Source organism: Scyliorhinus torazame, chromosome 5, assembly GCF_047496885.1.
Source record: "Scyliorhinus torazame isolate Kashiwa2021f chromosome 5, sScyTor2.1, whole genome shotgun sequence".
Lineage (NCBI taxonomy): Eukaryota > Metazoa > Chordata > Chondrichthyes > Carcharhiniformes > Scyliorhinidae > Scyliorhinus > Scyliorhinus torazame.
In genome coordinates this window covers 259691403-259718824 of record NC_092711.1, presented here as the reverse complement: position 1 = coordinate 259718824, position 27422 = coordinate 259691403, and the positions used below count along the sequence as shown (strand labels likewise).

General features: G+C 50.4%; 1 protein-coding gene across 1 annotated transcript in view; it reads left to right on the top strand.

The window, feature by feature from the left end:
• Nucleotides 1-3223: 3223 nt before the first annotated feature.
• Nucleotides 3224-27422, top strand: part of LOC140421080 (MORC family CW-type zinc finger protein 4) — a 148238-nt gene continuing 124039 nt past the window's right edge. The window contains exons 1-2 of the mRNA XM_072505438.1: nt 3224-3632; nt 3730-3802. Of these exons, the coding sequence (XP_072361539.1) occupies nt 3594-3632; nt 3730-3802 (112 nt within the window). The 5' untranslated portion in view covers nt 3224-3593. The remainder of the gene's footprint in view (nt 3633-3729; nt 3803-27422) is intronic.

The window sequence follows — 27422 nt, the reverse complement described above, 5'->3', positions numbered from 1 at the left end:
TGAAACAACAGCTGCTGTCGTCCAATTTATTGGCTAATTTCATCCCCAAGAAGGAATTCATCCTGAAATGTGATGCTTCCTCTTACGGGGGTCGGGGTGGTATTTTCACATCGCTGAAAAGCAGGAACAGGACCCTTTTGGATGCCATGAGGTATCCTCAAATTGACGAAGGCAGTTTGGCGGAGGTGTTCGGTGTAAAAATGTTGTCACCAGTAAGTCTACGGCAGATGTTTCATAATAGTGACTGACGTCAGGTCCTTATTGGGTCTTTGAGGATAAGGCAACCCCCCCCTTATTGCCTCCGCCTGGATACATGGTTGGGCTGTTACTTGCAGCTTATGAATATCTCTTGGAGCACCAGCCAAGAATATGAATAGCTAAACACTGAGGCCTTGAGTCACCTCCCACTGTCACGAGCCTAGCTCTCTTGCCGGCATTGAAAGAGGTTGATGTTTGAAAGCAAATTAAGACCAGGACGCAAAAGGATCTGACACCATCGAACTTGAAGCATATCCAGAACGGTGGAGTCCAAGGACAACCCTCAAAATAAATGACCAAGAAAGATGAACTATGTCGAAGATGGTATAGGAAGGTGGCACAGTGGTTATCATTGTGGCCTCACAGCTCCAGGGTCCCAGGTTCAATTCCGGCCACGGATAACTATCTGTGTGGAGTTTGCACTTTCTCCCAGTGTCTGTGTGGGTTTCCTCCGGGTGCTCCAGTTTCCTCCCACAGTCCAAAGATGTGCAGGTTACGTGAATTGGTCATGCTAAATAGCCCCTTAGTGTCTAAAAGGGTAGTTAGGGGTATGGGGATAGGGTGGAGACGTGGGGGGGCGCTTTCCAAGGGCCGGTGCACACTCGATGGGGTTCCTTCTGCACTGTAAATTCTATGTAATTCTAGGATAGCTTGCCCAATAGGAAACGTATGGCTGGAGCTTAAAACCTTCGCCTCCAACCCAGACCAGCATTTTCGTTTGTTCCCACGGCTTGGCGCGTGTATTGAAAGTCGTGGCAGGGGTCTTTTTCATTGTTACAATCACAGGGTTATGGTGTTGGAAGACTGGCTTTGGCGAAGTTATTACAGTTACATAAAGTTGAAGCTGATAAACTGAAGGAAAATTATTGATCTGGTTTAGAAATTGGGTGAGTGGTAGGAGAACAAGGGGTAGGGATAATGGGCATGTACTCATATTGGTAACATGTGGTGACTGAGTGTCCCATCAGGATCTGCACTTGGGTTTTAACTTCACTGACTTAGAGCCACATATCCTGGTTTGCTACTGCATCAAAGATGGGTTGCATTATAAAATGTAGATGAAAGCATAAACTGGTAGATAAAGTGTATTTAAAAAAAACTGTCAAATGGATTCTATGCAGGCAAGTGTGTTATGGGCCAGGGTTTAGAGAACTCTAAAGCATATCATGGAGATCACCTGACCCACGACTTTTACTAGATTGTGGTATGGTGATCACACGGCCCACTCTACAGGTGTGGTGCAGCAGAAATCTAAAAGTATTTTTTGAAGCAAAACAATGTTTATTCTATGAACTCAGTTAACCTTTTTTTAAAAAAAAAAAGTGAACATCTAAGCAACCATCAATCCAAATACAACTCCCAAAGAATACAACACTCAAGTAATCCTTAAACTTTCATAAGCCCTTTTTACAGAAGCACATCAGGTTTAAATTCTCTCCTGAGAGCAGTTATCAATCTGAATTCACCAGATGATCTAGAGATCATCTTTAGATGGCAGGGAGATCAGAATTACACCCTCTTTGGCTGGATGCAGCTCCAACACTAAATCAAAACTAAAAAACAGAGCTAGAGCTCCGCTCCACCCACACTCTGACATCACTGCAGCCACTTGAGCAGACAAACATTCCTTAAAGTTACATTCCCATGACAAGTGTGAGGTCATCCATTTGTTCCAAACAGACTTGGGATCCATGTACATAGACCATTTTTTGTACCTGACCACAATATTTTTGACCACAATATTTTTTTTTTAAATCAAGACTATCAGAATGCTCGACTTTATGTCTAGTAGGACTAGAATAGAAAGAGTAGAAGTTGTGATGTAGTTATACAAAGCTCTGGTTAGACCACACCCTAGTTCAGATATTTTCACCTCGGAAGGAGTGCAATGTTGATTGACAAGAATTGTACCTGGACTCATGGCTTAAAGTTACGAGGGGGAATTTACACAAACGGGTTGTATTCCCTGGAATTTAGTAAATTAAAAGAGTTGATGTGTTAAGATATCAAGGGGAACAGTAGATAGATACAAACTATTTCTGCTGGTTGAGTTCTCAAGCAATAGGGACATAGCCTAAAATTATAGCCAGGCTTTTCAGGAGTGGATTTGGGGAAATATTTCGGCACAAAAAGTTAATATAACTTAGTGGAAGTTTAGAACTGTTTCACAAATGGTCGTTGCTGCAAGGTCAATTGTTAAGCAGATTTATAGATTGTTAACCAAAAGGTATAAAAGATAGAAACAACAAAACTTAGACTATGTTCCATATCATGCCTGATCCTAACTTGGGTGTTTGATTATACAGAAATGACAAGACAGAAACAGTTTTTAGACCATCAAGGCCATATCGTGTTTATCTTCAATGCGAGCAGTTGCATGCTTGGTTCCCTTCAACCAAACACCTCAGCTTCAATCACTAACAGAAAGTTACGAAGGGGAATCACTAACAATCGTAAACATGTTTTTAAAAGGGAGTTGCATGCCCGGAGCCATGAATATCAATCAAACCACTGCAAAGTGCCATGATTTTTGCTACAGGAAGGGTGATGAGGCAGTTCCTGCATCTACTTCAGCCGGACCGGGGATTAAACACTGCTGATTTATTTAATCATTCACGTGTACAGTAAATATGAGTTCAGTGCTTCATCACTTTAACTGATCTGGGGCAACATTATAAATGGAGGACATCGGTCGGAAAAGTCTCAAAGGCTGCCTTGAAGTCAAGGAGATGTAACAGGCTTTTTAATTACTGACTGCCCCCCACCCCCAAACAGGAACAGATCTCACACTCCCCCACCCCCAAACAGGAACAGATCTCACACTACACTTACTCCTGCTGCCGCGAACATCACTGTGGTGCTTCCGCTCTCGTCGCTGCTCCCGCCCACTGCCCGTTCTGCCACTTCCTAATGTCTGTTAACGTCGTAAAGCTCACAGCTAATTTGTTTCCTTATTAATTCATTAGCTATTTCCAAAACACATTCTGAATTTCGACATCAAGTAAACGTGGTGTGGATTTTGGATAATGATTACAGTCTCTTAGATGATGAAACAGCACTGTGCAGAGGTTGTACGGCATCCTCTCAAGAAACTGCTGTTGGGCACTTCCCCATTGATGGGAGACGCCATGTTGTATGGCACCCCACGCTCCGCAAAACACTGTACGGCAGTTCCCCGTTGACAGGAGACGCAGCGATGTACGGCATTCTCGCCCAGGAAGCATTACGCTGGACGGCAGTTCCCCAATTGATGGGAGCCCCCATGTTGTACGGCATTCCACCGCCGTTGACAACGTTGCGCCCTCACCTGGGAAACGGAGAACTCCTGATCAAACATGGCGAGGCTGAGTGAGCATGGGATTCGCCTCAGTGCGGTAAGCTTTAAAAACCCGAAACAACCGGCAGAAACCTGATGGAGCTGAGTTACACATCTGCCAAATAACGCTGACGATGTTTTATTTTGCTCTTCAGATGAGCCCCACCTACTTACACACGAACTCGACCAGTCACACCTGGCCTTTCAGCGCAATCGCCGAGCTCATAGGTAAGGCTTGTCATTCTAATTGTGTGATATCATGTCGCTCATGCTCGGCTCTTCTGCTAATCACAACAGTTCAGCCGTCTGAAATTGTATATTTAATTATTTAATTGTGTCCCAAGTCCCACTGCAGGGACAACCAAACTTGCCCGGCGGGGGTGGGGCGGTCACCTGGGTGACTGACGGATGTCTGGGCCAATGGGCCGGCGGACCAGCCGTCGGGATCGGGTTCACCCACCTCTGACGGACTTGGGGCTTGGCCAATCAGCGAGCCGGGGGTGGGCTGCAAGGACCCGATTGGCTGAAATGCCTGATTAGCATTTACGCGAGCCAATTGAATTTGAACTGCCGTTAACGCCCGTGAAGTGACGCGGGGCAGATACAGCAAGAGCAGGGTTGGCGCCGTTCGATGGACCCCGGTTGGCCAGAAGGAACAACGTGTTAGGGTTTAAAAGTAGTGAGCTGGGTTATTTGGGTGGATGGAAGGGACTGAACAAGCCGTCAGTTGTCGGCAGTGCTTCTTGTCACCTGACCTCCCCTCCCCGCTGCTGGCTTCCCGGCCAATCAAAGAGCGCAACGGAATCACAACAAACACCGCGTGATAATGGGAGCGAGCCTGGAACTTCCGGGTTGGCTGCAGGCTCGGAGCACGCGGGGCGCTGTGATTGGCCGGCTCGGGGGCCAGCTGTGGTTGGCCGGCTCGGGGGCCAGCTGTGACTGGTCATCTCTGGGGTGTTGTTAGCCGGCAGTGTTTTAATGAGCTGAGTGGCAGTCTGTCCAAATTGGAAGGACAGTCAGGGATAATTGTCGTTCCAAGTGCATTCTGGTCTAAGCAGGAATTCGTACAAAAAGTTCTAGTTGAGCTCATCACCTTTATTGTTAACAGAATGACCCATCCTGATCAGTCTTTTCGTGTTAGTTAGTGCAAGTATTTATGGCATTGGAACAGGCCAACAGATTCATGCTTATGATTCATACATGCCTCATTCCACCCGATTTCCTCTAATCCTGTTATGAGGGTTACTTTTGTCATCTCTGGACTTTTATTTTTCTACTATCTTCTTTTGTTAGCCATCCTCTATCCTTTCAAATACTAGAGCAAAAGATTTTTGGTCCTGTCGGCCCATCATTACTATAGAATTTACAGTGCAGAAGGAGGCCATTCGGCCCATCGAGTCCGCACCAGCTCTTGGAAAGAGCACCCTACCCAAGGTCAACACCTCCACCCTATCCCCATAACCCAGCAACCCCACCCAACACTAAGGGCAATTTTGGAGACTAAGGGCACATGGCCAATCCACCTAACCTGCATATCTTTGGACTGTGGGAGGAAACCGGAGCACCCGGAGGAAACCCACGCACACACTGGGAGGATGTGCAGACTCCGCACAGACAGTGACCCAAGCCGGAATCGAACCTGGGACCCTGGAGCTGTGAAGCAATTGTGCTATCCACAATGCTACCGTGCTGCCCCCCCCCCACAATGCTACCGTGCTGCCCCCCCCCACAATGCTACCGTGCTACCCCCCCCCCCACAATGCTACCGTGCTACCCCCCCGCCCCCCCAATGCTACCGTGCTGCCCCCTATCTGTTTTGATTTTCCATAAGACCATAAGGAATATAAACATTCATCCCTTCGGTCATTTAATGAGATTATGGTTGATCTAACACTCCCCAAGTCCTGCCTTCTCTCCCTAACCCTTAATTCTAGTCACCTTGACACAGCATGTAAACTTGTTTTCATTTCTCATCCCAGAATATCGTTGCAAGATTGCCCTGTCTTATGTTATCTCCCGCACCCATTCAGACTTGACTCTCGCTCCCTTTGCATTACTCCCTCCCTTTACCCCTGGTGCATACAGTGTTTCTCACTGCCTCGACCCTGTTTTGAACAACCTGTATTTTTCCAAAGAACCGCCACGCCACCATTCTCTTACCAAGGAGAGTTGTACGCTGAATGGGAAAGTGCTGAAAGAATGACTGGGTTTAAAAACTGTCTGAGCTGCCTATGCACATTAAACTTGTGCGGTGGGAGGGGGGCTGGGCTCCCTTGTATATCGATATTAAAAACATTGTTTGCTGAATTTGTCAATTTTTCTTCCTGGTGTGGTTTAATTTTTGTTGAGATTGTTGGTCGTGAAATTTAAATTTGTGGGCTAACATGTTGGTTGCTTAATTTGATCACTTGTAATCAGGGTAAACAGTGGCATAATGGTAATGTAACTGGGCTTGTTATTCAGAGGTTCAGGTCAATGCTGTGGGTTCAGATCCCCAGGACAGCAGCTAAAAACTCACCTGGTCCTTTCAGGAAGGAAATCTGCCATCCCTACCTGCTTTGACTGTTTTCTGAAAAGGTCTAGGAAGGGCAATTAAAGTTGGGCAACAAATGTTGACCTTGTCAGCGATGCCCACATCCCATGAAAGAATTTACTAAGTGTAGCAATTTTTTTGAAGATTTGGTATAATGTGGATGTGAATTTCACAGCCTCCGAGTTCTCTGTTTACGTTAGGCTATGCCTCTTCTAATCTTGGCCATACCCAAGGACTGCTAATTCACTTGTGTTCATTTGTGATGAATGATATCTGTATACATGTGTACCGTTAATGTGTAGGCCCCTTTAAGACCGGGTTTGGAACCCTGGGGGACACCGCCTCCGGCTCCGCCCCCAGGAAGCTGTATATAAGGTTACGTTCAGTAGGCAGCGTGCAGTGAGCACACTTCTCGGCAGCTATCTGGTTTTCTGGTTATTAAAGCCTTTGTATTATCAAACTCCTCTCCTGAGTCGTAATTGAGGGTAACCAGACTATATCATGATGGACAGCGGTCTAAAGCCGGAGAAGCTCAATTTGGACACTCGGTCGCCGGAAGCCACTGAAATGTTTAAATACTGGCTCCGGTGCTTTGAGGCCTATCTGAATTCCTCAGAGACTGAAGTTGACGTACCTCGCAAGCTGAGCTTACTACATGTCCGGGTGGGCCACCGACTATCCGTGATCGAGAAAGCTACGACATACGAAACGGCGGTCAAAATCCTACAGAAGTGCTTCATTAAGCCGATAAACGAGGCACACGCCAGACATTTGCTCTCGACCTGCCGCCAGCGCTCCGGGGAAATGCTAGATGAATACTTGGAGAGACTCACCGCGCTCGCCAGGAACAGCGATCATAAAGGGGTGACGGCAGAAGTCCACATGAACTTACATATTCGTGATGCTTTCGTGTCCGGTATCCGATCCACATACATCCGGCAGCGGCTCCTAGAAGACGAAGCGAAGGACCTGCAAGGCACGGTAACACTGGCCTCTTCCCTGGAAGCAGCTCACCATAATCTCCGCGCGGACCTTGCGAACCCCTCTCGATCCCCTCCAGACTCGGACACGCTTCAGGCCTGCGGCGTGCAGCAACCCGCTCACACCGGGGGCCTCCAATGCTATTTCTGTGGGCAAGGCCAGCACACACGCCAGCGTTGCCCGGCCCGCTCCGCTATCTGCGGCAAATGCGGAAAGAAGGGGCACTTCGCGAAGGTCTGCCTGGCTGGGCCCAAAGGCCAGAAACAAAAGTCTCATTGGGCCCAGAAATCAAACTCCCGGGACCACAGGCCCCGCAACGCGGCCGCCGGACACGCCTACTTCCGACACGTCATCGGACTCGTGCGAGTCATGGGGGCGGCCATCTTGGTGGTGGCCATCTTCAAAACTCAAAACGTGCGACCGACGGCGGTGGCCATTTTGTGAGTCCGATTCAACCGAGGACTCTGACTGCCCGCAACTAGGAGCAATCACGCTCGATCAATCACGGCCGAAGCACCTGCGAAACTCAATGATGCAGGTTCAAATCAATGGCTGTTTCACCCCCTGCCTTTTTGACTCCGGGAGCACGGAGAGTTTTATCCATCCGGATGCGGTAAGAAGCTGCTCCCTGCGCACCTATCCCACCTCCCAAACTATCGCCATTGCATCTGGGTCTCATTCGGTCCAAATCACGGGGTATTGTGTTGCTATCCTCGCTATCCAGGGCACCAAATACGCCCGTTCTAAACTTTATGTCCTCCGTCACCTCTGTGCCCCCCTGCTGCTCGGTCTGGACTTTCAGTGCAGCCATCGAAGCCTGACCCTGAAGTTCGGCGGACCCCCGCTCACGGTATGTAGCCTGGCGACACTCAAAGTTGCACCCCCCCCTTCGCGAACCTCACCCCTGACTGTAAGCCCACCGCCACCAGGAGTTGGCGGTACAGTGCCCAAGACATGACTTTCATCAAGTCAGAGGTTCAGCGGCTACTAAAAGAAGGGGTCACAGAGGCTAGCAACAGCCCTTGGAGGGCACAAGTACTGGTAGTCCGCTCCGGGGAAAAACAATGTATGGTGGTGGACTATAGCCAGACCATAAACCGCTTTACGCAACTCTATGCGTACCTACTTCCCCGCATAGCAGAAATGGTGAATCAAATCGCCCAGTACCGAGTATTCTCCACGGTCGACCTAAAATCGGCCTACCATCAACTCCCTGTCCGCCCAGAGGACCGCCCCTATATAGCCTTCGAAGCAGCTGGTCGGCTCTTCCACTTCCTCAGGGTCCCTTTTGGTGTCACAAACAGAGTCTCCGTTTTCCAAAGGGCAATGGATCAAATGGTGGACCAGTACGGCTTACGGGCTACATACCCATACTTGGACAACGTCACCATCTGCGGCCATGGCCAGCAGGACCATGACGAAAACCTGAGGAAGTTCCTCCAGACCGCCCGGGCCCTCAATCTGACATACAATAAAGAGAAATGCGTGTTCCACACAACCCGGTTAGCCATCCTCGGCTACGTCGTGGAAAATGGGGTCCTAGGGCCAGACCCCGACCGCATGCGCCCCCTTTAAGGAACCTCCCCTTTCCCGTAGCCTCAAGGCACTCAAACGGTGCCTGGGCTCTTTTCCTATTGTGCCCAGTTGGTCCCCAGATATGCGGACAAAGCCTGTCCACTCATTAAGACCACGGTTTTTCCCCTGACGGCTGAAGCTCAGTCGGCCTTCAGTCGTATCAAGGCCAATATCATCAAGGCCGCCATGTATGCGGTGGACGAAACCATTCCCTTCCAGGTAGAAAGCGACGCATCAGACATCGCCCTGGCTGCTACCCTCAACCAGGCGGGCAGACCGGTAGCGTTCTTCTCCCGAACCCTCACCGCCTCGGAAATTCGACACTGCAGTCGAGATGGAGGCACAAGCCATAGTGGAGGCTGTGCTGCACTGGAGGCATTACCTAGCCGGTAGGAGGTTCGCCCTTGTCACCGACCAACGATCGGTCGCCTTTATGTTCGATAACGCACAACGGGGCAAAATAAAGAATGATAAAATTCTGAGGTGGAGGATCGAACTCTCCACCTACACGTACGATATTACATATCGTCCGGTGAAACTCAACGAGTCCCCAGATGCCCTGTCCCTCGGCACGTGCGCCAACGCTCAGAAAGACCGTCTGCAGGCCATCCACGATGACCTCTGCCACCTGGCGGTCACCCGGCTTGCCCATTTCATCAAGTCCCGCAACCTACCTTACTCCACCGAGGAGGTCAAGGCCATGACCAAGGCTTGCCAGATCTGTGCGGAGTGCAAACCGCACTTCTATCGACCAGACAAGGCTCGCCTGGTAAAGGCCTCTGGGCCCTTTGAGCGACTAAGCATAGACTTCAAAGGGCCCCTCCCGTCCACCAACCGCAACACCTACTTCCTCACTGTCATCGACGAATTCTCCCGCTTCCCATTCGCCGTCCCCTGCTCCGATATGACCTCTGCCTCCGTAATCAAGGCACTGCACAGCATCTTCACCCTGTTTGGTTTCCCCGCTTATATCCACAGCGACCAGGGTACATCATTCATGAGTAATGAGCTGCGTCAGTATCTGCTCAACAAGGGCATTGCCTCGAGCAGAACGACCAGCTATAACCCGCGGGGAAACGGGCAGGTGGAGAGGGAGAACACAACAGTTTGGAAGGCTGTTCTTCTAGCCCTACGGTCAAGAAGTCGCCCAATCGCCCGCTGGCAGGAGGTCCTACCCGATGCCCTACACTCCGTTAGGTTGCTCCTCTGTACGGCCACGAACGAGACCCCTCACAACCGTTTGTTCGTCTTCCCCAGGAGGTCCACCTCTGGGATCTCGCTTCCACGTTGGCTGACTACTCCGTGACCAGTTCTACTCCGGAGGCACGTGAGGAGCCATAAGACAGATCCACTGGTCGAGAGGGTCCAACTATTACATGCAAACCCTCAATACGCCTACGTCGAACACCCCGACAGCAGGCAGGACACCGTTTTTCTGCGAGACCTGGCACCCGCTGGCTCGCCCACCGCCGCCCCCCCTTCCACCGACGCTCCCCTCCCCGCACCGGCGGTCGACTCGACAGCGCCCCCCATAGCGTCCCCCCAGCCGGCGCCGGCACCAATCACCCTAGTCACCCCGGATACCCCCCCTGCTCCAACGCGGGCAAAGGCTCAGACAACCGTGCTCCTGGATATACCACCACCGAGGACGACCGTATCCGCCGCACCACCGCCGGAGCTGAGAAGGTCGACACGGGCAATCCGCCCACCCAAAAGACAACTTGTAATTCCACTTCACCCCCGACGGACTATGCGTTTTTTCAAAAACGGGGTGAATGTGATGAATTATATCTGTATACATGTGTACCTTTAATGCGTAGGCCCCTTTAAGACCGGGTTTGGAACCCTGGGGGACTCCGCCTCCGGCTCCGCCCTCAGGAAGCTGTATATAAGGTTACGTTCAGTGGGCAGCGTGCAGTGAGCACACTTCTCGGCAGCTGTCTGGTTTTCTGGTTATTAAAGCCTTTGTATTATCAAACTCCTCTCCTGAGTCGTAATTGAGGGTATCTCATCATTCATGTGCATTTTGGCTGCCACATAGGACCTTGACATATTCTGTCTATCTTGTTATCTGTGTGGAGCTGCCAGCCTCTTCTGTATATCTTTTCCCCTTCCTGCCACCCAGTCATGCCAGTTTTCATTTTCTTCTTGGGCACTTTGAACCCCAAAATAGATTCCAATCCACCTTTTGTTCTTATTTCTTATGATCCTCTTATCCTACCACTGTCCGAAGCTTGAATCTACCTTGGATAAGCCCAGGGCGACCTCTGTACTTTTCCTGACATTGTCTCACTTCTGTCTTCCCACAAGCAACAATCTCAATTGACCACCTCCCCTTTCATCAATTTTTTTCACCAGCGTATGTTTGAGGTTAACCTCACCAACCTATTTCCTGACCTGCTCACCTCAGACAACATTGTTCCTTTTGACTCTGCGAGACAACCAACTATCACCCTCTCTTTCTGTAGAATGTAAAATAGAATCTTACAGCTTAGAATGAGGCCGTTCTGTGTCAGCTCTTTGAAAGTGCCACCCAATTAGTCGCACTTACTTTCTCACCAATGCAATGCTGATTTTGTTTCTTTCATAAATTTATCCAATTCCCTTTTGAAAGCTACTGTTTCCACCGTCCTTTCAGATGGTGCTTTCCAAATCAATAACACAATGTTTTCTTTTAAACGCTGGTGCTTTAGCTCATGATCTCATTATTTTGAACACCTTTATTAAATCTCTTCTTAACCTTCTCTGCTGTAAGAAAAATCACAACTTCTCAAGTCTTGCCATTTAACTGAACTGTTCATCCCTGGCATCATTCTCAGAAAGGTCTTTAAGGCTTTGACACCCTTCCAAGAGTATGGCTGCAGAATTGGTCACCGTGGGCGGGATTCAAAGAAAATGGGGCTATGTCCCCATGCCGGTGGGAAAACCGGCACCAACGACTCCGGCATCAACGGCCCCCCAAGGTGAGGAATTCTCACCTTTCTAGGGGGCTAGGTTGCTGCCGGAGTCGTTGGCGCTGCATCAGCTGGCGGCGAAGGGCCAGCGCGAGTTTGCGCATGCGCAGACCAAGCGGCGTGATCTCGCGCATGCATCGACCGGCCGGCGTATTTCCGAGCATGCGCGGGGGTTCTCTTCTCTGCGCCGATCCCCGGGCAATATGGCAGAGCCCTACAGGAGCCCGGCGCGGAAGAAAGAAGTCCCCCCCCCCCCCCCCGGCCCCCCCCCCCCCACGGAACATGCCCACCCGCAGATTGGTGGGTCCCGATCGCAGGTCAGGCCACAGTGGGGGCCCCCCCCGGGGTCGGATCCCCCCGCATACTCACCTGCCAGGTCCCGCCGTGTGTGAGGTGAGTAATTCACGCCGGCGGGACTGGCCAAAAATGGACGGTCGCTCGGCCCATCGGGGCCCGGAGAATCGCCGGTGGGGCCACTGTCAACGACTGGCGTGGCAGGAATCCCGCCCGAAAAACAGCGCCGGAGCATAGGGCAGCTGCCGTCGGGACGGGATTCGCACCTCCCCCCCGGGGATTCTCCGACTCGGCGCAGGGTCGGAGAATCCCTGCACGTATTCCAGTTGAGGCTTAACCAGTGGTTTGTGAAGGTTTAATTTAGCCTAAGCTCTTTTGTTTTTTGTATTCTATGACTATTGATAAAGCCCATGTTATTTTAACAGTCATCTCAACCTGTCCTCCCCTTCAGATATTTGTATTTTTGAACCCACAGGTCTCTGCTTTAGCACACTCTTTAATATTGTACTACTTTGTTTATATTGCCAGTCCTCATTCTTCCTTACAAAATACAAAATTCCCACTTCTCTGCATTAAATTTAATCTGATTGTGCTGCCAATTTCATCAGCCTCGAGGACTTCCGGGTGCCGCTATGCAGAGCTAGGTCGCATGTTCGGTAGCTCCCGCTTGGAACGGACTTTTGGGCTCTTTACAGGGCCCCCAGGGCATTTGTTTGACATTTCCCGGTGTGGGAAGAAGACTGCAACATTCCCCCGACAGTGTCCCCCAGGAACGGTATGTCTCTTGGTTACCAGACCCGGCAGAAACAGTAAAAGATTTGGCTTTAACTGCAGGATAAACAAAGCCTCTTCCAGCATGAAGGCGAGGGAAGGGCAAGCTTAGAGGCTGTAAGCTGACTTGAGGGCCTTTATTAAAGGTGAATTCTAGCAGCAGAGCGAACAACTGTGAAAAGATCTCACCAAGGCCACTGAAGAAGCGGGGATGAGGCTTCCGGTGGCGGCCATGGAGGAGTAGGTCGCGCATTCGGCAGCTCCCGTCTGGAACGGACTCGTAGACCTTTTTCAGGAGTTTCCACTGACATTTGGGGGCAGATTGGTGAAGCGAACACTGCCAAAAGGATTCCCTCTCGAGACTTCCGGTTGCGGCTATGCTGAGCTAAGTCGCACATTAGTCGGCTCTCCCAAAAACTGACTTTTGGGCTCTTTCTAGGGCGCCCAAGGGCACTTTTTCGACGTTTCCCGGTGTGGGAAGGAGTTAATAATAGCTCCCCGTCAGTATATGGCTTTAACTAGGAGCGGGGCGACAGAAAAGGTGGTGGTGGACCGGAAGAAGGAAGGGAAGAAGGACAAAATGGCGGCGGGCGGAGACCAGGCAGCGTGGAGGCAGTGGGCGGAGGAGCAACAGGAGGGTATCCAGCGTTGCCTCCGAGAGATTAAAACGGACCTGCTAGAGCCGATGAAGGCTTCTATTGATAAGCTGCTGGAGACACAGACGGCCCAGGGGGTGGCGATCCGAGAGGCTCGACGAAAGATCTCTGACAATGAGGACGAGATCTTAGTCCTGGCGGTAAAGGTGGAGGCGCACGAGGCGCTCCACAAGAGCTGGCAGGAGCAGTTCGAGGAGATGGAGAATCGATCGAGGCGGAAGAATCTGCGGATTCTGGGCGTCCCGGAGGGGCCGGACGTGGGGGCCTATGTGGTCACCATGTTGAACTCGCTGATGGGAGCGGGGTCCTTTCAGGGGCCCCTGGAACTGGAAGGGGCCCATAGAGTGTCGGCGAGGAGGCCCAAGGCTAATGCGCCTCCGCGGGTGGTGCTGGTGCGGTTCCATCGGTTCGTCGATCGGGAGTGTGTCCTCAGGTGGGCCAAGAAGGAGAGGAGCAGCAGGTGGGAGAACGCGGAGGTTCGGATATACCAGGACTGGAGTGCGGAGGTGGCGAAGAGGAGGGCCGGGTACAATCGAGCGAAGGCGGTGCTGCACAGGAAGGGGGTGAAGTTTGGCATGTTGCAGCCGGCGCAACTGTGGGTTACCTACAAGGACCGGCACCATTATTTTGAGTCTCCGGAGGAGGCGTGGGCCTTTGTTCAGGCCGAGAAGCTGGACACAGACCGAGGGTCGGGATGGGCGATTGGGGACTGCGGTGGATATGTTATGCCTATTTTTGGTTCGGGGGTGGGGGGGGTGGCCTTTGCATTGTTTTGGGTTTCTTTTTCTCTGTGTTTTTCTCTTTTGTGTTGGGGAGGTTGGATGGGGCGGGTTGGGCACTATTTTGGTTGGTGGCAGGGCCTGGTAGGTGGAGAGGGCGGGCATCTTTCCCGCGCCGAAGACTGGGGGGGGCGGGGCCGGGGCAGAGAAACGAGGATTGTTTCCCGCGCTTAGAACGAAGGGGGAGAGCCTGTGGATGGGGAGTGGGAGAGGAGGGTGTGCCACACAATGGGAGGAGTCGAAGGGGACGCGGGAGTGGCCGGTGTCAGCAGGAGTCAGCTGACTTGCGGAAGTGCAATGGGGGGAGTTAACCAGCTAGGATGGGTCCTAGCCCGGCGGGGGGGGGGGGGGGGGAGAGAGAATCGAGTTGCTGCTGCTAAGATCAAGGAGGAGCTGGAGCGAGTGGGGTGGGTCGAGACGGGAGTTCGGGAGTTTGCCGCTGTGGGGAACGGGCCGGGTGTGGGGTGGGGTGCGGGCGCGTGGCTGGCCGAGGAAGGGTCATGGCTAGTCGGCGGGGGAGGGGGGCGGGTAGCCCCCTGATCCGGCTGATAACCTGGAATGTAAGGGGACTGAATGGGCCGGTTAAGCGGGCCTCCGTGTTCGCGCACCTGAAGGGGCTCAAGGCGGATGTGGTTATGCTCCAGGAGACACACCTGAAGGTGGCAGACCAGGTAAGACTGAGGAAAGGGTGGGTAGGTCAGGTGTTTCACTCGGGGCTAGATGCCAAAAATCGAGGGGTGGCGATCTTGGTGGGAAAGAAGGTGTTATTCGAGGGGTCGAGCATTGTGGCAGATAATGGCGGTAGGTACATAATGTTAAGTGGTAAGTTGCAGGGAGAGAGGGTGGTACTGGTCAATGTGTATGCTCCGAACTGGGACGATGCGGGTTTTATGCGGCGTATGTTGGGTCAGATCCCAGACTTTGAAGTGGGGGACCTGATAATGGGGGGAGACTTTAACACGGTGTTGGATCCGGCACTGGATCGCTCTAGGACGGGTAAGAAGCCGGCGGCGGCTAGAGTGCTATGGGGATTTATGGACCAAATGGGAGGGGTGGATGCTTGGAGATTTGCAAGGCCGGGGGCTAGGGAATTTTCATTCTTCTCACATGTCCATAAGGCTTATTCTCGAATCGACTTTTTCATTTTGAGTAGGGCGCTGATAGCAAGAGTAGAGGATACCGAGTATTCGGCGATAGCCATTTCGGACCACGCCCCGCATTGGGTGGACTTGGAGATGGGGGAGGAGAGGGACCAGTGCCCGCTGTGGCGCTTGGAGGTGGGGCTGTTGGCGGACGAGGAGGTGAGCGAGCGGGTCTGAGGAAGTATAGAGAGGTACTTGGAGACCAACGACAACAGGGAGGTCCGAGTGGGGATGATATGGGAGGCACTGAAGGCGGTGGTGAGGGGAGAGCTGATCTCCATTAGGGCCCACAAGGAGCGGGGGGAGAGGGAGAGGCTGGTGGGGGAGATGGTGAGGGTAGACAGGAGGTATGCGGAAGAGCCTGAGGAAGGATTGTTGAGGAAGAGGCGCAGCCTCCAGGCCAAATTCGACCTGGTGACCACCAGGAAGGCGGAGGTACAGTGGAGGAAGGCCCAGGGGGCGGTCTACGAGTATGGGGAAAAGGCAAGCCGGATGCTGGCGTATCAGCTTAGGAAGCGGGACGCAGCTAGGGAGATCGGGGGAGTTGAGGACAGGGGAGGGAGCGTGGTGCGGAGTGGGGTTGGCATCAATGGGGTCTTCAGGGACTTCTACGAGGAATTGTACCGATCCGAGCCCCCACGGGAGGAGGGAGGGATGGGCCGTTTCCTGAACCAATTGAGGTTTTCAAAGGTGAAAGAGGGACTGGTGGCGGGACTGGGGGCCCCGATTGGGCTGGAGGAGCTGATCAAAGGGATAGGAAGCATGCAGGCGGGGAAGGCACCGGGGCCGGACGGTTTCCTGGTCGAGTTCTATAAAAAATATATGGACCTGTTGGGCCCGCTGTTAGTTAGGACCTTGAATGAGGCAAGGGGGTGGGGGTGGGGGGGCGTTACCCCCGACGATGTCCCGGGCACTGATCTCCTTGATCCTGAAGCGGAACAAGGATCCCCTGCAATGTAGGTCTTACAGACTGATTTCCTTGCTAAATGTAGATGCCAAGGTGCTGGCGAAGGTCTTAGCTGCGAGGATTGAGGATTGTGTGCCGCAGATCATCCATGAAGACCAGACGGGGTTTGTGAAGAGGAGACAGTTGAACGCGAATGTGTGGAGGCTTTTGAACGTTATCATGATGCCGGCGATGGAGGGGGAGGCGGAGATAGTGGTGGCGATGGACGCTGAGAAAGCCTTCGATAGGGTAGAGTGGGGGTACCTGTGGGAGGTGCTGAAGAGGTTCGGGTTTGGGGAGGGGTTTGTCAGGTGGGTTAGGCTGTTGTACGAGGTCCCGATGGCGAGTGTGGCCACAAATAGGAGGAGGTCCGAGTACTTTCGGTTGCACCGAGGGACGAGACAGGGGTGTCCCTTGTCCTCCCTGCTCTTCGCACTGGCGATTGAACCCCTGGCTATTGCACTGAGGGAGTCAAGGAACTGGAGGGGGTTGGGGCGGGGTGGAGAGGAGCATAGGCTGTCGCTTTATGGCGGACCCGGTGGGAGGAATGCCAGAGGTAATGAGGATCCTTAGGGAATTTAGGGACTTTTCGGGGTACAAGCTCAATATGGGGAAGAGCGAGCTGTTCGTAGTTCAGCTAGGGGACCAGGAGAGGGGGATTGGCGAGCTCCCACTAAAAAGGGCAGAGAGGAGCTTCAGATATTTGAGGGTCCAGGTGGGCAGGAGCTGGGGGCCCCTGCATAGGTTTAACTTTACAAGGCTGGTGGAGCAAATGGAGGAGGAGTTCAAGAGGAGGAACGCGTTGCCGCTGTCCTTGGTGGGTAGGGTGCAGTCAATCAAAATGACGGTGCTCCCAAGGTTTTTGTTCCTGTTCCAGTGCCTTCCCGTGTTTATCCCGAAGGCTTTTTTCAGGCGGGTTAACAGGAATATAATGGGGTTTGTGTGGGCACGAGGGACTCCGAGGGTGAGAAGGGTGTTCCTGGAGCGGAATAGAGATAGGGGGGGGCTGGCGGTGCCCAACCTCTGTGGGTACTACTGGGCAGCCAATGCGACGATGGTGCGCAAGTGGGTGATGGAGGGGGAGGGGTCTGCATGGAAGAGGCTGGAGACGACGTCCTGTGTGGGTACGAGTCTGGGGGCGCTGGCAACGGCGCCGCTGCCGCTCCCTCCAAGGAGGTATACCACGAGCCCGGTGGTGGTGGCGGCCCTCAAAATTTGGGGGCAGTGGAGGCAGCATAGGGGGGAAGTTGGGGCCTCGACGTGGACCCCATTACGGGGGAACCACCGGTTCGCCCCAGGAAGAACAGGTGGAGGGTTTTCGGGGTGGCACAGGGCAGGGATACGAAAGTTGGGGGACCTGTTTGTGGACGGGAAGTTTGCGAGCTTGGGTGAGCTGGAGGAGAAGTACGGGCTCCCCCCGGGGAACACCTTCAGGTACTTACAGGTAAGGGCGTTTGCCAGACGGCAGGTGGTGGAATTCCCACGGCTACTGCCACACACAGTACAGGACAGGGTGCTCTTGGTGGGGGGGGGGGGGGAGTGGGGAAGATCTCGGAAACTTACCAGGTGATGCAGGGGGAGGAGGAGGCCTCGGTGGTGGAGTTGAAAGGTAAGTGGGAGGAGGAGTTGGGAGAGGAGATCGAAGAGGGGAAGTGGGCAGATGCCCTAGGGAGGGTGAATTCTTCCTCTTCGTGCGCAAGGCTCAGCCTCATACAGTTTAAGGTGCTGCACAGGGCACACATGACCGGGACAAGGATGAGCCGGTTCTTTGGGGGTGAGGACAGGTGTGTTAGGTGCTGAGGGAGCCCAGCAAATCACACCCATATGTTCTGGGCATGCCCAGCGCTGGAGGAATTTTGGAAGGGCGTAGCGAGGACGGTGTCGAGGGTGATAGGATCCAGGGTCAGACCGGGCTGGGGGCTCGCAATATTTGGGGTGGCAGAGGAGCCGGGAGTGCAGGAGGTGAAAGAGGCCGGAATTCTGGCCTTTGCGTCCCTGGTAGCCCGACGAAGGATTCTCCTTCAGTGGAACGATACGAGGCCCCCAAGCGTGGAATCCTGGATCAGCGACATGGCAGGGTTCAATAAATTGGAGAGGGTGAAATTCGCCTTGAGAGGGTCGGTACAAGGGTTCTTTAGGCGGTGGCAACCGTTCTTAGACTTTCTGGCAGAACGATAGACATTGGTCAATGGCAGCAGCAGGGCGGGTGGGGGGGGGGGTTTACTTTATTTTTGTTTATGTTATTTACACTGGAAGGGTCTGAGGGGTTTATACGCCTGTTGTGTTAAGTCGGGGTGTTAATGTTAATTTATTATTTATGTACGGGGGGGAGGGGTTTGGGGGGTTGCTTTTTTAGATTGTGTTTTGTACTTAACCCTGTTGGGTTCTTTTTTCTTTCTCATTTTGTTATTGATATTTTATGGAAACCTTTAATAAAAATTATTTTAAAAAAAAAAATTTCATCAGCCTCATTTTGCTATCCTGAAGTTTGCTATTGTACTCCTACTCAACTTCCAAGTTTTGTGTCGTCTGCGTACTTCAGAATTTTGCCTTCTATATCGAAGTCCCGGTCATTGTACACATTAGAAGAGCTCTGGCAGTTACACTATCCTTTGAGGTACACCACTGTGTACTTCCCTCCCGTCCCGTGGGCAGCACGGTAGCATAGTGATTAGCAGAATTGCTTCACAGCTCCAGGGTCCCAGGTTCAATTCCCGGCTTGGGTCTCTGCCTGTGTGGAGTCTGCACGTTCTCCCCGTGTGTGCGTGGGTTTCCTCCGGGTGCTCCAGTTTCCTCCCACAGTCCAAAGATGTGCAGGTTAGGTGGATTGGCCATGCTAAATTGCCCTTCGTGTCCAAAATTGCCCTTCGTGTTGGATGGGGTTACTGGGTTATGGGGATAGGGTGGAGGTGTGCGTTTGGGTAGGGTGCTCTTTCCAAGAGCTGGTGCAGACTCGATGGGCCGAATGGCCTCCTTCTGCACTGTGAATTCTATGAACCATTCACCACATATCTCTACTATCTGATTTTTAGCCACAATGCCATTGCTCCTTCGGCCCAAAAGGCTCTGATTTTAGCAAGTCTATTGTATGGAACTTTATTGAATATCTTCAGCTCTCATTTACTTAATCGAATTACTCAATCTAGTTTGTCAGATACAATTTTTCTTTTAACAGTTTGATGTTAACTGTCATTTGTTAACTAACACATGTCTTTCACTTAGAGTTTTGTCCTGGGTTATAGTTTCTAGATATCTGTACTACCAACTGGCCTACAGTTAACAGGTTTATCCCTCTCTTTTACTTCCTAAATGTTTATTCACTTGCAAACAAGGCCCTTGTCATCTACAGCCTAATGAGAGCATTGGCATCCTGGCTTTGACTGAAACTTGCCTTATGCGTGACCATCTACCCAACTGTACTGCTGTAGTGATGGTATGGTCCTTATCAGTACTCCACTGTACGTGTCCTGTCCAAAAAAATGAGACATTCACTGGCTATACAATACTAGCTGGAAATTTAACATATACATTTCCATAAGCTGGAAATTTAAAATAGAAATAGAAAATGCTAAAAACACTCGACAAATTACCTAGCATCTGTGGAGCTGATACTGAGACACATGGGCCGTACGGTACCAGACAAAACAATATAATCCTCTTGTATCTGGTGTGTGCTATACCAGTCACACCCACATGCAAATAAACTGCAAGCAAATTTGCAAACTCTGCTGGTAGTTTCTGCATTGAAGAAAATAGTAATCTGTCAGGTAAGGGAAAGCATGGCTTCTGTGCCTCCAGTTGTCCCCTCTTCAATGACTTAACCTGAGCATGCTCACACAGATACTTGCCAGGTCTCTCCTGCTGGTGCTCTAGAATTACGCATACTCAGTGCCATCTTTAATGGTAGTAAATTTGGCAGCAGTCGATCAGTGAACCTTGAGAAATAAAGGAGCCACAAGGCTCAATTTCAAAAGGAACTTTCCCTATGAAATAATCCCTTCAAATTGTCATAGTCCGAACTGCACCCACCTTTCAGAGATCACTTAGTCCACTAACCACCTGTGGAGCCTGATGGAAGGAAATAAAAACACAAAATCCAAGGTCAGAAAAGTCTGAATTGAATACAAAGCACGTATTGTCCCCAGCAAAATGTTTCTCCCTCCCATCTCGGCCAATTCTCCTGGTATAGTCCCCATCTTTGTTCTCAAATCAAAAGGGTACACATTTTAGCTTATCTGACAACTGACTTAGCAACTATCACCTGATTTGCCAGGACTACATCAAGTACTATCGGGCCTCACTCTCCAACAAATCTGCTCACTAAGCTGGGACTAACATGGAGTGAAAATATAACCCTCCTCCTGAGTTTTCTCCTTTGCCAACTGCTTCCATAAGCCCCTCTCCCCTTTTGTTATTGCCTGCAACAGGTATAAAGACATCTTGTAACATTTCATAAATCAATTTTAAACCATTCCTTCAGCAGCTCCCCATTCCAAACTTCTCCCTTGGCTTCCCTCTTCTCCACTCCTGATTCCGCCATCATTCTCCAATTTTCTCTTCTCCAGCTTTCTTCACCCCATTCCTACTAAACCGCTGACCAGCTAGCTTCTCTTCCTAGCCCTCACACAAGCTGATAGTATAAATGATTCCTACTCCTTGGATTCCCTGGCCTTTCAAACCATTAGCATCGCCTCATTTTTTTCAAAATTTGCACTCTTGCCCCCCTCCACTTTGCAGACTACCAACCTATTTTAATGGATTCTTAAACATTTTTGTGTCCTTCCAAAATTGTGCCAACTTTCATGTTTGATTCTCTAATCAGGCTTCACCCCTGCTACCGCATTTAATTGGCTCTAATCAACGTAAACTAAAATGATATGCTCATTGGTTGGGGTGCCCTGGGCGGGATTCTTCCATCCCGTGGCAGAGTGTCCACACTGTCGTAATCGCCGTCGCGTTTAACAACGGCGTGAACGGGCCGCTCCCACGACTAATTCTGGCGCCTACATGGGGCCGGCAAGGCGCTGGAGCGGTTCGCACCGCTCCAGCTGCAGATCCTGGCGCGAACTGTGCGCCGTAAGATCCACGCATGTGCAGTTGCGCCGGTGCCACCGAGGATATGCGCAGTGGCGCCGGCGACAACGCGCGCATGGCCAGTGTTCTCCTTCAACGCACCGGCCCCAACGCAACATGGCGCAGGACTACAGGGGCCGGCGCATAAGAAAGGAGGCCCACAGCCACAGAGGCCGGCCCGCAGATCGATGGGCCCTGATCGCGGGCCAGGCCACATCAGAGCCCCCCCGAGGTCGGACCCTCCCCTTCCCCCCCCCCCCAAAGGCCGCCACCCGACCCTTACACGCCGAGGTTCCGCCGGCCCAGAGCAGGTTAGAACAGCGCCCGTGGTACCCGGCTCTTTTCCTACAGCCACTCGGCCCATCCGGGCCAGAGAATCGGTGGGCCGGCCGCGTAGAGCGGCCCACGACTGGCTCCGCACCAACTATGCTGGCGCCAATGGCGGCAATCGTGGGGTGGCCAGCGTGGGGTGGCATGACTGGATTTGCGTGGCCCGCCGGCGATTCTCAGACCCGGCGCGGGGTCGCAGCATCCCGCCCTCTATCTCCCACATCTCATCCTTTGACACAGTTGGTCACCTCATCCTCCCCAAATATCTTCCGTCATTTGTCCAGCTCATTGAGATTGCCATCATTTGGTTCCATTCATTCATACCTATCCAATTGTAGTTGTAGCTCCTCCAGCAATGACATTTCTTCCCACCCCACCCCCCCTCAGCATTAGCATAGTATTTGGCCATTACAATAGTGACATTTAAGGGGCATCTTGACAAATACATGGATGGGAATAGAGGGATACGGACCCAGGAAGTGTGGAAGATTTTAGTTTAGACGGGCAGCATGGTCAGCACAGGCTTGGACGCCGAAGGGCCTGTTCCTCTGCTGTACTTTTCTTTGTTCTTATGTTTTATCCCTTGTGACATCACCCAAGGACGTGCATGTTAGCTTCCGCATGTACGTCAATGATGCCCAGCTCTACCTCTCTATTCTTTCTCTTGGACTACCTCTGTGTCGTCAGATTGCTTGTTGATTAGATGAGCTTTCTCCAGCTACACATTCAGAATTCTGAACCAAAAACTGGATACTCTTGCCCCAATTCGATTTCCCCCTCCCCACCCACTGTTTTGGACTGAATTTGACGGTTCCTGCTTGACTTGCACCTGAGCTTCCTATCCCATCTACTCTTATCTTGTTGCTTCTGTAACATCACCTGTCCCTGAATTTGCTTCAGATAAAAAGCTCAACTTCTGCTGAACCCTTGTTCATGTTTTTCAGTCACCTCCAGACATGACTGCACAAATATGGACCTGGCCATTCAAATTTGGTAAATTTCAGCTGATCCAATACAATCCATAACCTATTACCTATCACCCTGATCCCACTGGCATATATTGGTTCCCAGTACCCCACTGCCTACAATATAACATTTCCATTGTGCCTTAAAAGCCCTTCCCTTTCTTTATAACCTCCTCCAGACTGACAATTGCTCACCCCAGATCTCTCAGTTCCTCCGACTTTGGTCTATTTTGCATTTCACCTATGGCTCTCAGCCACCTAGTCGGCAGACTCTGTAATTTCCTACCTAACTCACCTTTCTGCCCCACCAACACTCTTTCCTCCTTTGGGACACTCTCTAAAATTCACCGCTTTGTTTGAGATTTTGTCAGCTACACCAAAATTGTTTTCCTTGGATCAGCATTCATTTTGCCCGTGATACATTTTCTCTTCATTAACTGCACTATATAAGTATTCTTCTATCCACTCTGTGAAGTGTTTTGCAACACTATGTTAAAGGCCCCCAAATAATCTAAGTAGTAATTGTTGAATCCTTCCAATTGGCCTGGAACTGTTCAATCAAAAAGAACCAGGCTGAGGGGATATGACTTAACAACAATAACTTTTATGTATATTGCGTTTTAAAGGTAGTAAAATGTCCAGGGGCATTCACAGGATGATCATCAAGTAGAACTTAATACTGAGCCACATAATGAGATGTGAGGACAGGTGACCAAAATTGATAGGCTTGAATGAACGGCTTGAATGAACACCAAAGGAGGAGAAAAGTGCAGCGAGATAGCGAGGTTTAGGGAGTGAATTCCAGAGTTTAAAGCCTAGACAGCTGAAGACATCGTCACTAATCGTGAAACAAAGAGAACTGTGATGCACAAAAGACTGGATTTGGAGGGGTGCAGAGATTTCTGAGGGTTGGAAGAGGTTTTGGCGATGGGGAAAGCAAGTCCATGGAGAAAGAAGCAAATTTTGAAATTGATGCATTGCCTTACCGAGAGCCAGGTTGGCTCAGTGAACACAGGGGGATGGGAGCTGCATTTGGCATGAGGTAGGGTATGGGCAACAAGAGTTATGCATTTTCTCAAGTCTACAGAAGGTTTAAGATGGAGGACATGCTAGAAGAGCATTTCAATAGTTACTTGAGAAGCTAGGAGAGCATTGGAATAGTTACTTATTTGAGAGGTACTCTAATGCTGTCTGCCCATAGGTAACCACTCTCTACAAGGTTTGAAATCCGCATCACCATTTTATCTGGATCCCAGAGATGATTGGCTGTATGGTAGCACAGTGGGTAGCACAGTTGCTTCACAACTCCAGGTACCCAGGTGCGATTCCTGGCTTGGGTCACTGTCTGTGTGGAGTCTGCACGTTCTCCCTGTGTCTGCGTAGGTTTCCTCCGGGTGCTACGGTTTCCTCCCATAAGTCCCGAAAGACGTGCTGTTAAGGTAATTTGGGCATTCTGAATTCTCCCTCTGTGTACCCAAACAGGTGCTTGTATGTGGCGACTAGGAGATTTTCACAGTAACTTAATTGCAGTGTTAATGTAAGCCTACTTGTGACAATAAAGATTATTATTATAATAAATGAAAATCAGCTCCGTGCAATTACTCCGGTCCTTTGTTGTTTGCAGTTGAGCCACTGAAGGACGCTCTCTGTAGTCAATGTTAACACAGTGCAAGGTAATAAAACTGACAGCTTTTTAAAAAGGTTTGTAATTTATAAAAGTGTAATCTGCTTCAGAAAACAGATGTAACAGCATTAATTCGGGTGGCTGACTCTCAAAAGCAAGCACCCCATAATACAAATTAAAATAACAGTGTCAAAACAACTTTAAAAGGAAATGTTCTAACAGTTTACAGATAATTTATAATATTTACCAGAAGCTAATACGCAATGAATTCTGGCAACAGTCTCTCAGTCATCTGTAAATCATCATCCAACTGCAGTCCAAACTTTTGACATTTCTGTACATATATAGACTATATTTCTGAGCACACATCTCAGAGTGGAAATAGGAAGAGCATCTCTGAATCCACTGACCTATATCCTGTGCACTCCAGTGCACCTTGACCACAAACCATGTAACAATTCACTCAATACTAATCTTAAATGCAATATGGCACAATGCAGGAACAAAGCCTTATATCAATATTTGTGTACAGGTTGGAGTTGTAAGGTTTTATTTGTATCATACAGCTTGTGAAACTTAACCTAAACAATGCTCCAATGTTGACACTACTATTTCCTTGTCTCCTCTTTTTGGAATACATGTCAATGCTGCCACAGTCCCAGAGGACCATAGGCTGCACTCCCCTTTGAGAGCTGACTGGTGGTGATTTAACCTGAGGGTCACCACACCTCAAGTCAGGGACAAGGTTGAGAAGGCGGGACCTTTGTAAATAACCTCAGCCGCTATGGAAATTGAACCCACTCTGCATCATGAACCAGCTGTCCAGCCAACTGAATGAACCAACCCCCTTGGGATCCATACACTGGGGGTCACTTTAAAAACAAGACGTCACTCAAAAACAGGGCGTCACTCACTTAAGGTGAAGATGAGGAGAAATCTTCTCTTGGGTTGAGAGCCTCTGGAGAGCTCTTCCTCAAAAGGCAGTGAAAGCAGAGTCTTTGAATATTTTTTCTAAGGCTGAGCTAAATCGATTCTTGATTAACAAGAGGGTGAAATATTATAATGGACGGGCAGGAATGCTGGGGTGAGGTTATATTCAGATCAGCTATGATCTTATTGAATGGTGCAGCAGGTCCGAGCTGCCACCCCACGCCCCCCCCCATGTTGCAAATATTACTGTTCTTGGAACTGACTTAAGTCTTGTTTGTCTATGAATTCTCCAGTTTTTCATGAGGAATAATAAGAGGTGGGTGACAAAAGATATAATTTAAGAAAATGTATAAAAGTTAACTGAGAGAAGGTGATTCATGAACTGTAATACTGAACCAGTAGTGTTTTCTTTTGTGGTGAGCTGAAATCATTTCCACTTTAATCAGCCCTATTCTCCACTCAGAAATGCTGCGAATAACCATAAAAACTTCAATCAGGTCTAATTTCTATTTTTTCCTGCCTATGAATATCAGTTGATCAGCAATATTGTAATTTAATACTAAATAGGAGATAGTGGGTGCGATTCTCCGCTCCCGCGACTAAGTGCTCACGCCATCGTGAACGCCGCCGAGGTTCACGACGGCGCGAAACGGCCCCGATCTCGACCGATTCAGGGCCCGAAAATGGGCTATGATCGGGGCCACGAGAAACTCGGGGGGGGGTCGCTAAAGCAGCGTTGTCAGCGCGCACCGGGCATTGGCTCCGCATAAAAGCGGCGCCACGTCATCCGCCGCATAACTGGCGTCACCCGCGCATGCGTGGTTCCCATCCTCCCCGAGGCCGCCCCGCAAGAAGATGTCGGATAGATCTTGCGGGGCGGCGGAGGGAAGGAGGTCCTCCTTCAGCGAGGCCGGACCGCCGATCGGTGGGCACCGATGGTGGGCCAGGCCCCTTTTGAGTGCAACCCCGGTGAAAGAACCCCTTCGCCCGCCCAGAGGCCGCCCCCCCAGCGTTCCTGCGCTGTTCCCGCCGGCAGCGACTAGGTGTGGATGGCGCCGGCGGGGAGCCGTCACTTTGGGCAGGCCGCTTGGCCCATCCGGGCCGGAGAATAGCGGGTGTAGCGGAGAATCGCCATTTTGTGTGTCCCGGGCGATTCTCCGGCCCGCGCCGCGCAGAACTCGACGGGGCCGTTCCCGCCGCTTGGGTGCATCGCGGGAGGACGTCGGACCGGCGTCGCGGGGAAAAATGGCGCGCCAGGCGATTCTCCAAACGGGAGCGCAGAATCTCGCCCCTTATTTCTTTTCATATCAATGAGTACAATTCTTCCCTTGACAACTTTTTCTAACTGAATATGGAAAGCATAGACAGTACGTTTTGGAGTCATACAGAATTATTTTAGAAAAGTAGGTAAGAGGACAAAAGATAAGATTGTTCTTCCATTTGGTGGCGTTGGAGCTAATGAGGCTAATGAACTCCCGTTAAATAGTGGTATATAGAGGGCTGCAAAGACAGCAGACCTAATGGATTACAAGTTAACTAAGCCTCAAGTTATTACCCAAATAAGTCCAGTTACAGGTGGGTAGAGATAATTAGAGGAATTAATTGAATTGTCCTTAGACTAGATTTCAATGTTGTCCCACAATTTCTCCTGCAATTTATACTGAATGGAACAATTATAGCTGCATCAGAGTTCGCCTAATGACCCTTTTCAGCACTTATATTATGAAAATTGACTGTTAACCCAATATTTCTAATTAAATCTCTGTTCAATAATTCAAGTCTACAGATCCAACTAATCTCATGGTGGCTTCGCTGCACTTATATAAGTATCAGCCTTAATTTACTGGAAGCAAGATTCTTTAGTTGGTTGAGGCCAAAACATTATGCTGAATTCTTTTAAAAACAATAATTTGTAATCCATTTGGATACTTGGCCATATGTAATGGAGCTACATGGATAATAATTTAAGGTATTTCTTATCTTGCAACGCCTTGTGCATGTTGCTGTTTTAGCAGACCTGTATTTGCTGTAACTTATCAGTTCGCTGTGATCCTTGTTATGTTACGTGTTTCTTAAAATGCGAAGTAATCAGTTAGAGGATTTGTCCGCAGGGTACAAAATGTAGACATTCAATTACTTGCTGCATGGATGGAGTTAAGGAGACTTGAAACTCAATTGCAAACCTAGACTGTCAACTAATTTGTGAACTATTACAAGGTAACATTAACCTTTTTATGAGAAAGGAAAGTATTTTTCTTTCAAAATATTTCCCAGCACTTTTTGTATAGAATTAGC